At 37.0% G+C, this 15,868-nt stretch overlaps 1 protein-coding gene across 1 annotated transcript in view; it reads left to right on the top strand.

Annotated features, from left to right (window-relative positions):
* Positions 1–1,013: 1,013 nt before the first annotated feature.
* The window catches only part of ppp3r1a (protein phosphatase 3, regulatory subunit B, alpha a), a 33,328-nt gene continuing 18,473 nt past the window's right edge, over positions 1,014–15,868 (top strand). Inside the window, exons 1-2 of the mRNA XM_073872811.1 lie at positions 1,014–1,220; positions 15,563–15,598. Coding sequence (XP_073728912.1) covers positions 1,214–1,220; positions 15,563–15,598 — 43 coding nt within the window. The 5' untranslated portion in view covers positions 1,014–1,213. The remainder of the gene's footprint in view (positions 1,221–15,562; positions 15,599–15,868) is intronic.

Raw genomic sequence — 15,868 nt, 5'->3', positions numbered from 1 at the left:
GGGTTAATTTTGTATACTAGACCCTTTTACAACGCACGTGATCAAATAGCCTGCTTGCGCATTTTGGCAACGGAAGTGGTGTTATTCCCCATTGGTTCTAACGTGTTAGCATCTTAGAAAGTTTATCAAAATGGTTTCCCAGCATCAAAATGTCTGGTTGATGCATTTGGTTGAACTAATATTAATATACCCCTGCTGAAAAAAACAATAAAACCATTACAGAAAATTCTAATGGTTTCCATTAAAATACCAATAGGAACCATTAGCTTTTACCATTAAAACACTCTAGTTTGTTTTGGGACATATTCCATTAGAACCAATTCATATCATTAGAGACCAACAAAGACCAATACACTGTAATGTGTTTTGGGCCATATTCCATTAGAACTATGGTGTCTATTGCTTTTTTTAGCCTATCCATGGGTATCTACTAACGTGACGTCTTCTATCCACTCCACTATAGTACACGTATTTGGTAGCTGTGTTGAAAACGTTGATAGTCAACTTTTTAAAATTACTTTCTCTGTCTGTGTTGCTTCACTGCTGATTCTTGCCATTTTGTTGCCAAGATGCGCACGCATACGCTGCCACGTCATCATTGTGTACAAACAGTAGAAGGATCTATAAATGATGTCCTGTATCAGCTGTGTTCCACTATTGCTTTATAATAGTTTTAAACTCTGCTCTACTTGGTACGTGCACATCTGTGTCAAGTCTTTCGCTAGTATATCGCAGTTTCATTTCCTTCCACTCCTACATGGGCAGGAACCCAAAAGAAGGAGACAGCTATTATTTTATTATGAAGTGTGTGTTAGAAGCAAGTTGAGTATTTGATGAATGAGTTCTTGTTTACATGATCCCAAATTGAATGCTTAATGCTGATAAACTCTGTCTGAGGCTATAATGACACATTGGTTCAGATTATTTTCCTAGGAAGTAGGTTAGCTGAAAGTGCCCGTATGTAGCGTATGAAAGGACCGCCTGTCGACGCCTCTCGTCCAATGGAAGCGCGCTTCCTCCGCCCCGCCTTGCGGCTCTTCCTCGCGTCGCTGCTGCAGTGGAAACGGACGGAAAACAGCAGCCACATCCAAACATAAGCGTGGCGTTTTATTAACAAAAGCACGAAATCAAGAGCAGGATTCTCCTCTTATATCTCTACTGTCTTTCATTGTTCTTCATTGCTGAGGGGGACTTCCGGCGTACAGGCAGAAAAATGGGAAGGAGCCCAGAAGTGTTTCTAAATGCTAGAGATTATAGTTGCATATGATTACAGCAAATCCCGGGTGGCCGTTTCATCAAATAAAGCTTGTATCGGTCGGGTCCAGTGGGTTTATGCCCATTAATGCCTTTAGATTCATGCAAAGAGCTTTAAAGAGCCATTGCAGACATGAACTTTGGGTTGAGCCATATTTAGCAGTGGGTTACATCCACTGATCTATGATTACATCACAAATGGCTAAATGTAATGAGTTGCGTGGTGCTGAATTTGTGCCTGTCTCAGTCTGTGCTGCGTGAAAGTAAAGAGATCACTAATCTTATCGTTTAAACCCAGTTGATGTCAACATTTTCACCTCTGAGAGTTTAAGACTATAGTTAGGTGATACAATGACATACTGTATTAATTAATAATGTTAACCATGGGGCGGTTGTATGCTTTATTCTGATTGGTTGACAAACGTTCTAAGGGTGTGCATTATTACAGTTGCATATCATTATACCAAAATAAAAACGGATTTATTTAATTTCAACAATATACGTGTGGTAGCAAAATAAATACATTAAAAATGAGTAAAATAATAAGAGAGATAAGAAAATGAATACAGTGGTAAACACCGTTTTTTTTTTTTGTTCCTAATAATAGTAAATTAAAGTAGAACAATTTATTACATAAAAACTGAAGATTTTTTTTTTAAACCACTTCGGATGTGCATTATTTTTTAATAATGGATAATAACGGACTGCCGTCAATTATTCCTTGCATAGAAGTGCACAGTACACCAAGTCAATTTGGATTCAGTATATTAGTTGTTAGTATTGGTGAAGATTTCCACGGTATTTACAAATGTGCATAGCGGTTGTGTACTACACTGGTCAAGCATAGCTGTGCAAAGATTGTGGGTTTGATTCCCAGTGAACACACATACTGATAAAATGTAAAGATTACATGCACTGCAAGTAGCTTTGGATAAAAGCATTTGCTAAATGCATAAATGTATGAAACTCCTCTACTGAAGCAGGCCCAAAGTGAAGTAAAAACGGACAAAGTAAATAATAATAGGTGTGAACGTGCATGCTGTTTGTTTAAAACCAACGGCCCGTGGACTGAAATGTCATTTTTGTCCATTTCAGTGAGACGTGGTCAAATACAATATTATTAAACTATAATATTAAATTGTCTATGAAATATTTCATGGGTTTGTAAAAGCACCATTAGTTACGTATCAGAAACAAGGATACACTGTCTGCCATAGAAAGCAGTAAAGCTTCAATTGTTATGCTGTACATGTGATTGAAACGTAAATGTTTATGTCAAGTTGACTTAGGGGTTGATCACACCAAACGCGTTTTACTCGCTTGGAAACGCAAGCCTTTTTTGGTCACTCACTTCAAAAAAGAACAGTGCTGGGCCTGGGCAGCTTTTTATGTTGCTAGGCAACCACTGTATCAACTATAGTGCGAGCTTCTGTCGCCACAATGAAAGCCTTGCCTCCCCCCTCATTCGATTGGACAACGGAAAGGCGTGAATGACATCAGGCGCTTTTCCGCTCATGACACCTGTTCCCAAATGATGTTAAGCAAAAAGTTACATTCAGAGCCTTTACATCAGTGGTACAGAACACACCACAAACAGCAAAGCAGCTTACAAACAGTTTGATGTGTTATGTTGAGGAAACCTAAATATCTGGAACCATTAATGTCAACCACGAGTATGACCGAGTGGATGCTGAAACAGTGTGAACATTGTGTCAATTACACTTTGTGCGTGTGTGACTGTGAGTGTAGTACTGTGTAGTGATCAGTTGATAGTGTTTATGTGTCGTAATGCACTTAGGGGAACGCTCTGCTGGCAGGCAAGAGAGGGCTATCTGCTGTTGTCTGCAGGTTAAGAAGATTATTATGTTTTTGTTTAGCCCAGTGGTATGTGGAGGAATCACTAAATTCAATGTATGGGTTTGCCTGCCCATTCAGTTTTACCATTAAATGGTAAACGGACTTGGCTTGCTGCCACAAAAGGAGCTTCAACCAGAGGCTCATCTCGTGCCTCAAGTTCAGAACTGCATGAAGGGGAAAGGAGTGGTGAAGGAGGAGATGGAGACGAGAAGGGTTGTTGGAAGAATTGTTGCTTGGTAAGCGCAGAGACAGGACTGAATGTTAGGCTCTTCCAAACCTACGTTTAGAACTTCATCTAATGGTAAAATTAGGGCTGTCAGCATTAACGCATACGATTAATTAAATAATCATGAACGTATTAAAATCAGTCAGTCAGACCACTAGCAGTGCGCCGGGGCTTGATCGAGGGGCAACCTTCCGATCTCTCTAATGAAGCCAACACGGAAGTGACTTAAACTGCAATTCATCGACTGGCCGCTTGAGGCTGGCTCCAAAAGGGAGTCAATTCCCATAGACTCCCATGTTAAAAATGGCCAACTTTACAGCAGGAAATAATATGTTTACAGCCTGGTACAAAAAGTGTTTTTGGCCTATATAGCTAATTTTGCCCTTCATGACAACTGTGAGGGGGGTGAATTTTTTTGTAACTCATCCGTTTAGATTATATTAAGCCTTAAACTTCTGCATAATTAAGGGCGTGGCCGCTTGAGTGTCGGTTGAACAGCCACTGCTGTCACTAGACTCGCACTAGGCGGGCGCGGTTTCACCTCAGCTTCACCCATGTCCCGCCTCTTTACCTATTTTCGGTTTTCCGCGAGTAATTCGCGGGGACGCGCGGCCAAGATGGCGACGGCAGGCAACGCCTACTTTAAGCTTCAAAAGCGATCTTCACAAACCAATGGGTGACGTCACGGACACTACGTCCATATTTTTTTACGGTCTATGGGCTTGATCCACCGGCCGTGGGCATGAGGTTTGTTTTTACTTCTGCGAGGACCAATAGACCCTTTTACAGCTCACATGATCAAATAGCCTGCGTGCGCATTTAGGCAACAGAAGTGGTGTTATTCCCCATTGGTTCTAACGTGTTAGCAACTCAGAAAGTTTATTAAAATGGTTTCCCAGCATCAAAATGTCTGGTTGTTGCGTTTGGTTGCACTAATATAATATACGTACTATATATATATATATATATGAAAAAGCAAGATCATGCACGTGTGTGTGCGGTGCCTGTGCAAAACACATACAGCAGGAGAAAAAATTAACTAATGCGGAGAAGTTAAACTAGCCATGATCACAACTAGGGATGGGCATTCGATTACAATTTTTTAGTAGATTGTCGGGAGAATTAACGATCGACTATCGATTAATCATTAATATTTTTATAATAAAAATAATTATTTAACTTTTATAATTCAAAAATGTTGAATACAAAAATACAACGTGTTTTCCTCCATGAGACCTTTATTACAAGATCAACTTGTGGCAAACAGTTAAACTACATTTAGTTAGACAAACGGAACATATATGCGCTTGAATATGAACCTGCAGCTGCGAGCTGCAATCTTAAACAGAGACCTCAGTTGTTCCAAAAAATCATGACCTCATCATGATTATTTTTTTGAAATCAAAACGGAAGGTCACAGATAACGGAGTATGGTTTCAAATATTGCACCCTGGTGGTAAAATGTTGAATTGCTGCCACACAGTGAAATTCATTTAACTGCTTCAAGACACACGCTACGCTAGGCAACGCAACCTGCATTAGATAAAAAAAAGTATTCGATTAATCAATAACAAATTAACGTCATCGACTAAATTCTTAACGATCAATTATCGATCGTCGATTAATCATGCCCATCCCTAATCACAACGATGCTAAATGCTAAGCACACACCTTGTCTTTTTAACGTCATGCGAGATGAAGCTGGCTGCCAGCGCAACAAATGGGATCTGCGGGGATCTGATGGGGTCCGATACGGAAAATGCAAATACGGTTAGCCTACTGAAAGCAAAGACCCTCTCTATGGAAGCCTGCAAGCTTAGCATAACAACCCTGCTAACGCTGCTACACAGGGAAGGAGACTAGCGGCCGTTTTTTTATGAACAAATTAAAATGTATTTTTAAATTCTGGCAAGAAACTGTAAAATGTAAACTGCAACGGACTGTCATAAGACATTGAATGCCCGCAACAGATATTAGAGATCATTTTATATATATTTGTCACAGATCATTATTGACTGGATGAGGAGGGGCATGCTAGTCAAGTTGACTGTTGCAGGTTTTCTAATGGTAGAATAACGAAGGTTGCTATCTCCATAATAAAGGCTAAGCATCTTTGCTGAGTGCGCTGCAGGTCCAAGCTGGAGGTAATGGAAGGAAAAGTGCCCTTTGTGTGCTTCTTAATTACAACAAACAGTGTATCTGAAAGCGAGGTAGAAAATTCAAACTAGAAAAGAACAGAAAATCAATAATGCAATGAATTTAAATTCTGTGTATAGAAAATGTAAAGAAACATCACTAGTTTCATGTTCAATATTATGAATGAAAAACATTTAGAAAATGTTATCTCCAGAATTTACTTAATGCAAGTTAATATAACCACCAAACTATCGGTATTAGCACAAATCAGGGATGGAAATTAACTTTTTGTCCACCGGCCACTGTGGGTGGTGGATTTCGAAATCTATCAGCCACTCAGTGTATTTACCAGCCACTTTCTTGTTTTTAACCGAGAATGTGTAACTGCATGTGGAAATTAATACTACAAGTCAAGATCTACAATTCTTAAGCAGTTTATTTAATCTCAAGTCTCAATGAAATGCTGACATTTTCTTTTTCTCTCTTAAACACACAAACCATGAACTGATATACATTTCATTAAAGATTTTAGGTTTTTAGTTCAAACCATGGCCTCGTACACACTGCACTTTCGGAAGTGTCAACTTCATTTAAATGTGGGAGTGAATCCTCTAAATGTTTGTTTCATGTCTGTACAGATCAAGACTCACTCCCAAAAATGTGATGATTGACAAAGAGATAACCATAGCAATGTTCTGCCGTCTCGCGTGCTAATTACTCGCAGCTTTGACCAAAATAATTTAACAGTTACAGCATTATGTTTTGCCTCCATCTTGGCGTTGTGCGTTGTACACATTTTTGAGGCTGCTTCACAGCGTGCTGTCTTGCAGTGTTGCAAGGTCTGTGTCTTTTTTGTATGTACATACCGTTTTGGCTTAACCGTTAAGGTTTTCGGCTTAACCGTTAAGGTTTTCGGCTGATAAAACACAAGATTTTGAACTTTGAGGTAAAGCATTTGGATTTAATTCCATTTGTTATTAGGTTTTTTTTGTGCAAGATCTGTAGTCAGCAAACGCTCGTGCCTCTGTCATTCTCTGCACCGTGCATAAGACCTTTGCCCCTTCTAGGCATTGTATTTCTTAGAGAAGAGAGTCATGTCCATGATGCATGTTTAAACACTTTATTACCTACTAGTTGTTCAGTTCGGTTATGTACATGCTATGCATTTTCTCTAAATGTGGTTGTCACTATCTGCATTTTGCGGGAGTTACCGGTAATTCGGTTGTCAGTCCCGGAAATAACTGAACTGTGTGTGTGCAGAACAGGATTAAGCATTAAAAGGTAAACTGACAACCGAATTAATATGCAGTGTGTACAGGACCATTGAACTATTAGTTTTGGCATCTTTTGAAGCATGTTGACGACATACAGAGCAGAACATTGTCAGACTTGTCTCATCGTAATTTAACCAATCGCGGGATTCCCCTTTGTCTGCTTTTCTCCATCTTTCTTTAAAAAAAAAACTTTTTTTTACCTTCGCATCTTTGTCCACTGGCTCCTCCTGAGATGTTTTCTCTGCAGACCTTATAACGCCATAGGGTGTCCTATCTGTCATTTTTACAGTCTGAAGTGTGCTCATCAGCGCCCCCCTTTGAACCCTTGATGCTGTCTTTAGCGAGTCTGTCCCAAAATACACCCTTTTGGGCTCTGAGAAGGTCCACAAGTCCGGAGTGTGCCATTTGGGACAGGGCCTATGATGTAATGCCACATTTTTTGAAGATGTGCCTCCTCTAAAAGTGTCCAGGTGAAACAGTATGCTATTTTTATTTTCCCTGCCATGAAGCAAGTTTACCCGCCACGACACTGACTGGTGGCAGGTGCTAATTTCCATCCCTGGCATATATGACTCTAAACAATCGACTATCGGTATCGCTGGGAAAATGTTATATTGGTGCATCTATACAAAAATATTAATATTCTTATTTAAAGGTCTGATTCATTTAAAAATATATTGTTGTACAGCTTTTTATATTTAAGTACAGCACAGTTTATTTAACTTTTGGCCACAGTGCAGTTATATTCTTATTAGTAATAAAAATGCTTTGTTTTTGAACTGTGCATAGCTGTGTAGCTAAATACTACACTTTTGTGTTATAAACATATGTGCTTCTGTTCCCAGTGAGGGAAAACAATAGCAAGCATCAATACAAATTACAGTGAGCACTTCAAAGGTAACCTCACCTAAACATATTAATCATTGTATTTTTAGCCATAAATCATATCTTTGTAATTTTCTTACCTGGATTGTTGTCGCATACTGAGGGATTAGCAGGGGCGCAGGAAGATGTTTTAGGTTGGGGGTGCTGTGAACCAAATTAACCAGAAATTGTGTTGCAGTTCTGTGAAATTTTGGGGGTGCTGCAGTTTCACTAACTGCTAAAGTTAAAGAGTTGTCATGTGAAAATGTGAGATAAAAAATTTAATGTTTGCAAATTCTTTTGCACCTTTATTAGATCATTTGTTGTAGTGTAAAACGTTTGCTAAGACTGAAATGTTTTGCTTTTCATTGATAATATTTAATATATTAGGGATGCACCGAATATTCGGCCACAGAAAGACTTTTATCACCGAAACAATATGGCCGAAATGTTGTGATGACGCAAACAGAAACCGCGACTTGCACGTGCTTGTCTGAAGCAACATCTAACGTATTTAACCACAAAAAAGGCGCTAAAGTGAGCAACTTTCTGTAATGCGGTTGAATGTGTCAGACATGATCGATCAGAACTCTTGATTTGTAAACTTTAGAGAGAGTTGCGGTAAAGTGTCTCAAACGGTCCATTAACATACATTTGGCGAATAAAGCACTGAAAAACAACGTTGCGTTTTTACATGGAGCAACTGTTTATGCTGCGCTGTTTGGGATTCACCCTCCATCTCTGTGCACGTGCGTTTAAGGGCACTCAGTAGTGCATACACGGATATTTGGTCTTAAAGAGACAGTAACCTCAATTAACCTACTTAAGTCTGTGTCCTTAATGTTAATCAAACAACCAAAGACAAAGAGAAAAACACTTCTGTAGCTCTAATAATAATAATAATAATAATAATTATATTTAATTTATACAGTAAAGATAGTGTTATGATTAATTTAATTCGATTTCTGTACCTAATGCTAATTTCAGACCTTACTTAATGTGCAGCTTTGTTCTTTTTTTAAATGTTTGTAATTTCTTTATTTGTTATTAGATTTTTTCTACCCCCTTTTTGCTGGTCCAAAAAATTAGCCAATCCGTGCCTCAAAAACTGTAATGTGATCCGAATCCGAACCGTAAGTTTTGTGATCCGTCACACCCCTAGTAAAGTAAGTACACAGTCATAGCCATAAATGCAATGGTACTAATAATTGGCATAATAATTTATTTTGGTGTTTTCAGTTTTCAGCCTTGGTTTCCTCTTTTTCGGTTTCGGCCAAGACTTTTCATTTTGATGCATCCCCATAATATATTATAATACAATACAATAATATAATATATATTATATAACCCTAGCGGCATTGTAAGGCATACTACATGTAAAGAAAGTGGAGGTCTGACATAAATCTGGACATAAATGCTGTGTATAAAGGTAAACAAAAACTAAAAGTTTAAAGAACTTTTAGTTATTGTTCATTTCAGTTAAGAGGTTATTTAAATAATCATGTCTTAAAACAGATGGAAAATTGACCAGTATGTGCTGCCTCTCTATGGAGAGCCCAATTTAAACTGCTGCTTTCTTGCCCGCCAACCCCCTGTTAGATCACGTGACTGAAAACTATCAATAAACTGACCATCAGATTGTAATAGGAGAGATCAAATTTTAACTGAATGCAGTTAACAGGGTGTTAGATAGTTAATCTATTTGGATTTTCCTTGTGTTTTATGGATAATGGAGTTGTTCATTTCTTTACAGTGTCTGTAATGTAAACAGATTATCAACTTATTTTGACAAATAAAATAAACTATATTTAATGCAATGCAATATATTCTTCTTGAGAGCTGTTGCTGGGAGGCCGTTGGATACACACCCATAATGCACTCCACTTTCACTTCGTTTTGGATTAAAGAGTTTTGCAACACCTGCTGTTGTTGTCATATAGAGGTTTTTCAGTTACTGAACTAACTCAGAGTGATTGATGATCCTCATGTGTTTATAAAGAGACTGTTAAGCCCAGGGGCTGTTCTTCGTATGTTGCTAACTTGGTTAGTTTGATTTGATTGTTGATCTTGGATTATTTGGTTCTTTAAAGCTCATCCTGGAGTTGCTGTCATAGCAACATGTCTATTATCCTAAACCTGCTTGGGAGCAGACTTTTCAAATGTAAACAAGATTAGATCACAGCTTTTAAAGTGGAGGTGATACGGAAAGACTGTCACAGACACGTGTCCTCCATTCTTATGAGCGCAACCTGCGGAAAATGCATAAATAACTATAAAAGTCGAGCTAAACTAACTACAAAGCATTTCAAATTCAACACATAAAAAATGACAGACTGAATCCTTTAGTGATGTGCTCAGGGCCGCCTTAACCTAATGTAAGGCCCTGGGGCTTAGAGGTTTGGTAGGCCCCCCCATCTCCTCGATTTATAGTCTCTTTTTTAAGTGTAATATCTAGGTAATCTACATCACGAAATGCATTAGTTTCTTTCGAGACATACAACAGTGAGTTTTCCCTCTTTGACCAGAAAACACCATAATGTTGTTAACAAATCACTGAGTCCACTTGAGCATAAACACAAGACACTTTATTAAACAACCACACACAGCCACTTGTGGTGATAATAAAACCAAAACGTGTGAAAGTATATATGTTTATAAGCTTTATGTTTATATAGTTTTTGGAATACAAAAAACAAACAGCATGTTTGTCATCTGGACTTCTGTAACAAAATAGTATATTTATGATGCTAGAGCATCTGTATCTCAAAACAGAGACTATACACTGATGCTAAACCCATAGACCTTTTAAACGATGTATAGTTATGTTAATATTATTATTGTTTGTAGACAGTAGGCTATGTAGATATTGTTAGCAGCGTTAAAAAAAAGGAAGTCTTTCCGCCCCCGACATGGTGCGCGTCGAGAGGTTATGTTTGCCTTTTTAATGTAATATTGTATTAATAAAAGAAATGTCAAGTCATAAATTGCATTTTATTTTTTCAATTTGTCAGGAAAAATGCATTATCACATTGAAAATGAAATAATACAATTTTAATGTTTTAATTTTAGCATTTTAATAAAAAATTTCATTTAATTAATTAAAAATTGGCCATACCAATAAAAACCTTCCATAGATATATGTTGTAAATGATAAACTAGATAGTTTAGTATCTTTATAAATTAGCGTGGTTTATCCTGTTTTTGAATATGTTGTGTTTTTAATGCTTATTAGAGTTTCGTGTTGTTATCTTAACAACATGGTAACACTAAACTCTATTGAGGGCTTTCTTTCATTTTTTTTGTGTGGTCTAATTGACTCTGAATGGTGAATGCATTATTTATGAACTCCACTGAGTGTTTTGCTCCCAGACGATGTTGAGCCCACTAAACAGATCATTTACATCTCAGAAGAGCCCATTAATGATTCGAGAATCCATTTTAAACTGTATAGTTTGTTTTCTTTGTTCCTCATATCATTTGATAGAAAGTAGGTGTACTGTGTCATTATTATTCAGATTTATTTCACTCTCAGGTGATCTGATATTAGTAACAGGGTGCAAATGTTCAAATCCTCTTCAGGGACCATTTTACTGCATTTGCATACTGTATCTGTTTGTAGCAGATGGTTTCATGTATTATTTGTCATGATTTATCTATGGCTTTCTGCATCAGTTAAAAATCTTATACCCCTCTATTCTAAATCTTATTAAAAAGCCTAATATGTTTTTAGAAGTGCCCAAAAACGTTCTAAAAACTAATTTTTATTTCAGATGTAAAATGCATAGAATTCATCTAGATGTTTAACTGTAACAATTATTATTTTTTTTCAATAATGAAAGTCCAAAAAATACTACTTTGATGTTTAAAGGGAAATTTCAACAGAAGAAACATTAATCTTTATTGAAAGTGGGTCTTATTTGTAGTTTAAATGAAACATACATTTAGAATTTGGTGCCTATTTGACTGAGAAAAGACAGAACATGACTTTAGGGCGCATTTGTATGGAAAACTACAACTCCCACAATGCACAGCTCTGCAAGCCACTCCCACTAATCCAGAACGCCGCTCAGCGGTATGCTATTGTAAACGTAAATGCCACGTTAGTATAAGAAAGAAAATAGAACACTCACTTTATAGTCAGATGTCCGTTTTCAATAAGTTTCTTATTTATTTTTTAAAGTGCTTGGCTAAACATGTAAATAATCCCAAAGAAGAAAGTGCCGCACCCTGCACACAAACACGTCCACCGCACACAATATGTTTACTCCACAGAGTAAACTTGTGAGCCGAAACACGTCTGTGAAACAAACACGCCCGTACGCAAAGTAACTCTCTTCCCCGGGACCATTCACCACACAAACGTCTATATCCTGATCTGAGGCAGAAGGCACAAAGCAAGAGTACAGGCACTACTAATCCGCCCGAGCCAGTCCTGGCTTCTCTATGCAGCAGAGTTCGAGGCTGCGGCCTCCTCCCCAGGCTTCTCTGCCTTCTGTTCCTCCATCTGCCCTCAAGAAAGCCTTAAAAAAATCTAAGATAATGTTTTTGTATATTAAGTAAATAGTGTGCCAAAAATAGAGCACTTTAAGTACATTATGGAAGTGTACTTCTTTTTAACTTTTTCCCACATTGCATACTTGTACACTATCACTTTGTAGTATGAATAGCAGCATGTGCCTTCAAGTGCATACTCGTACATCTGTGTTGTGTAGTCTTTATTACAATGTTTAACGGTTCAAGACAGATAATAACAAATTCTAGAGGAATTCTACCAAACTGTTTTTAACTAGCAAAACAAAAACTGTTTTCTTGTGGACTCATAAATGCCACATCAATTTACATCTATAAAGGCAGCCAATTAAAAAAGTTTTAAGAATCCTAGTATGTGTTAAATACCAATTTAAATTTTCCTTATGGTATTTCATACATTGCACATTTAAAATGATTAAAATACAACACACGAAACATTGACCACACCCTTGCTTATGTTGAAACTTCACAGGCCATGTCAAAACTCGGCAGCTCGTGTATTATCTAAGGTTACAAGATATTAGTCAGAGATTTTTTTTTTTAAATGAATAAGTTGATGTGTCTTTTAGACATTCTTTTTTGAATTTTTTACTAACAACATAACCCCCATAATTATTTGTTATTAACATTATATTATTTAGTTTTAGATGTTAAAAATGTACCATGCAACTGCTTCACAGAAAGTTATAAAACATTTCAAAACTTCAATGTTAAAATCTATTAAAGGCGGAGTCCATGATGTTTGAAATCACCTAAACAAACACGCCCCTACCCCAATAGAATCTGGACCTTCTGTTGATAGACCCGCCCCACACATACGCAACCCGGCATTTGATTTGATTTTATTGGCTATAAGTGTGTTTTGGTAGTCGGCCCGTCTCCTTTTCCAACGCGTTTTTCAAACATCGTGGACTCCGCCTTTAATCGATTTAAAGAATAAATAATCAACAATTATGATTGTTGTTATAATTGTGCAGCCGTATAATCCACTTACTAAACCAAATGTCCTCAGCTGTCACAGTTTTGCTTACGTGGCGGTAAAGAGGATGCTGTGTGAGCAAAAGTTCACACGCAGAGACGATTACACTTCAGACTGTGATGGTAACTGAGGTCATGTTGGGTAAAACAGATAAACAAAATTACAGTGTACAAATAGAAATTTATTGACACAAGCCATCCTATCTGTATATGACTTCTTTTCTTCAACTGAACACATTTAGAGTTAAAATAAATAATACCATGTCTCTTCTTGCTAAGCTTGTTATGGCATCTGCTTGCTTAAAGTCTGTTAAAATATCTTATATGAATTGAGAAAACTTCTTATTTTGAGTGTATTTTCATCGATCGATCGACCCCCACTTTTGATTGTATATACATTTAGATCTAAATTGGGGCACTGCATTTCATCGTAATGCAAATGTCAAGATCAATCTAGATTAATAAAGTTTCAAATGACCATCATGGGGAATGTCGTGATCATTTGTCATGTTTATTACGTTTTTACATCTGGGGAATCATCTAATCATCTGTTAAAACAGTGAAAGCTCAAAATGCGGCCAGAACAAACGTGGCAGATATATTACTTTACTTCAGTGTTTCCCATAGGCTTAATTGTGGTGGCCAGGGGCATGCTCGATCGTTTTTGGATGTGTATGTACTAGGATGTACTTCGGTCATGTTGAGATATAATGACAGATCCTCTCTGATGCGTGCAGAGTAGTCGCACGCACAGAACACAGAATGCAGCTTTATATCTATATAAAGTTTGTAGTTTTATTAATAATAATTTAATTTAGTAATTTAAGTGTATTCAGAGTTGACATTTAATCTTTAGTCTGTATTCAGAAAAGTAAGGAAGTGTGCTCTCTGTTGCCCTATGCTAAATTTGTTCTATGTCACCGTAGATTAAAAAGCGATAGTTTGTCCAAAAATAAAAATAACCCCATGATTTACTCACCCTGAAGCCATCCGAGATACATAAGTCCATCATCTTTCAGACTAAGACAGTTTCAAAAGTAATCCAAATGGCTCCAGGGTGATAAATACAGGCCTTCATCAAGTAATTTTTTTTCATAAAGAAGTGATTTTATAAGAAAGGATCTATATTTAAAATGATAAAAACTAAAATACCTATAGCTTCCGCTAAAATCCAACACGCATTCACCAGATAGTAGTGTAGCATACACTCTAAAAACAAACTGTGCTAAATAGCACCAAAAGTGGTTCACTGGCTTATAATCATAAGGGAACCATTTAAGAACCATATTGTCCTATATAGAACCATGTCTGGTGCTATATCACCCCTGGATGGTTCTTTATAGGTGCTATATACACTCTCAGAAATGGAGGTACAAAAGTTGTCACTGGGACAGTACCCTTTCAAAAAGGTACACCTTTGTACCCAAAGAGAGCATATTAGTACTTTGAACTGCCAAAATGTACCTTTTAAAGGTACATATTTGTACCTAAATGGTACATATTAGGACCTTTTTTAAAGGGTACTGCCCCAGTGACAGCTTCGTACCTTTATTTTTGACAGTGTAGCACTAAAATGGTTCCACTATGATTATGAGGTTTTAGTGCTATTTAGCACTAAATTTAGCAAAAAAAATTTAGAGCGCATGATGCGCAAGATCCGGTGAGAAAGAATCCACTTTTATATGTAAAGTGCGTTGAGTGCTGCAATCCACCTCTTACTGTAGATGTGATGATCTGTTCAATAACACCAACCTGACATCCATCTAACACATCACAGATAAAGAGTAACAGAATGCTTAACACAATCTGTTGCTAGTATTTAGTGATAGAAAATGTACAGAATCCAGACTTGAAATGCCTTAAAGACAGACTCTTTTAACATTTGAGACGTAGTGTTTGCAGATATGAAACTGAGATTTGTTATAATCCAGACAGAGAATCATTAAGTCAAACTAATATCAAGATAGAAAAAGCTCTCGTCGGTCCCTTAATTCTGTTTAGCAGCTGTAGGATGTTGAATGTTTGCCTTTGAGCTCCTGAATTGAATGAAACTTTATAAATAATAAATCAAAGCAGATGGAGATGCACAGGATGATGCCATTTAGTATTTCATGGTCTAAAACCCAGTAGCATTATGAAAGAAACTATGCCTCTGTGTTATAAAGCATTATTGACAACACAAAAGTTACAGCACGGGCCATAATTCAACAAACACTTGGAGAGCAATGATTCAAAGTGTTGAAATTTCATCACACAGCATAAATGCTTTTCTGCAGAGAAATATTGAATACAAAGCTTTCAGTTCTCACAGTGCACAAATAACTCTTGTCTTTGTTAAATAAACAAACTTTAAAACAACCATATGTGCATGCAACTCAACTGTTTTAATTTCAGTTTTTTCTGCGTTTTTAGTATTGATGATTTTTCTTTCATTTGTAGGGAAATGAAGCAAGTTATCCCCTGGAAATGTGCTCGCATTGTAAGTATTATAAAGCCTTTATACCCTAACACACAAACTAATCTTTTTGCAATATACCGTTTGAACGTTTCTTTGCCTTATTCATTTTAATCGAATCCTCTGAGACATTATTATCATTGCATGCTACATGCTACAAACAGCTATGAGCTAAACATGATGTCAAGAAAAGTTTGTCTCCAGAGGTGTTGAGGTTTATTTTTAGCTCTGAATTTTGCTTTTAAGTAGTTGTGCTTCCTTCTCATGTACGCAAGCGTTTAACATGTGCATGTA

The sequence above is a fragment of the Misgurnus anguillicaudatus genome, chromosome 11 (assembly GCF_027580225.2).
Source record: "Misgurnus anguillicaudatus chromosome 11, ASM2758022v2, whole genome shotgun sequence".
NCBI classification, from domain to species: domain Eukaryota; kingdom Metazoa; phylum Chordata; class Actinopteri; order Cypriniformes; family Cobitidae; genus Misgurnus; species Misgurnus anguillicaudatus.
Note: the sequence above shows the minus strand (reverse complement) of the source record. Positions and strands in the feature narration are given on the sequence as shown.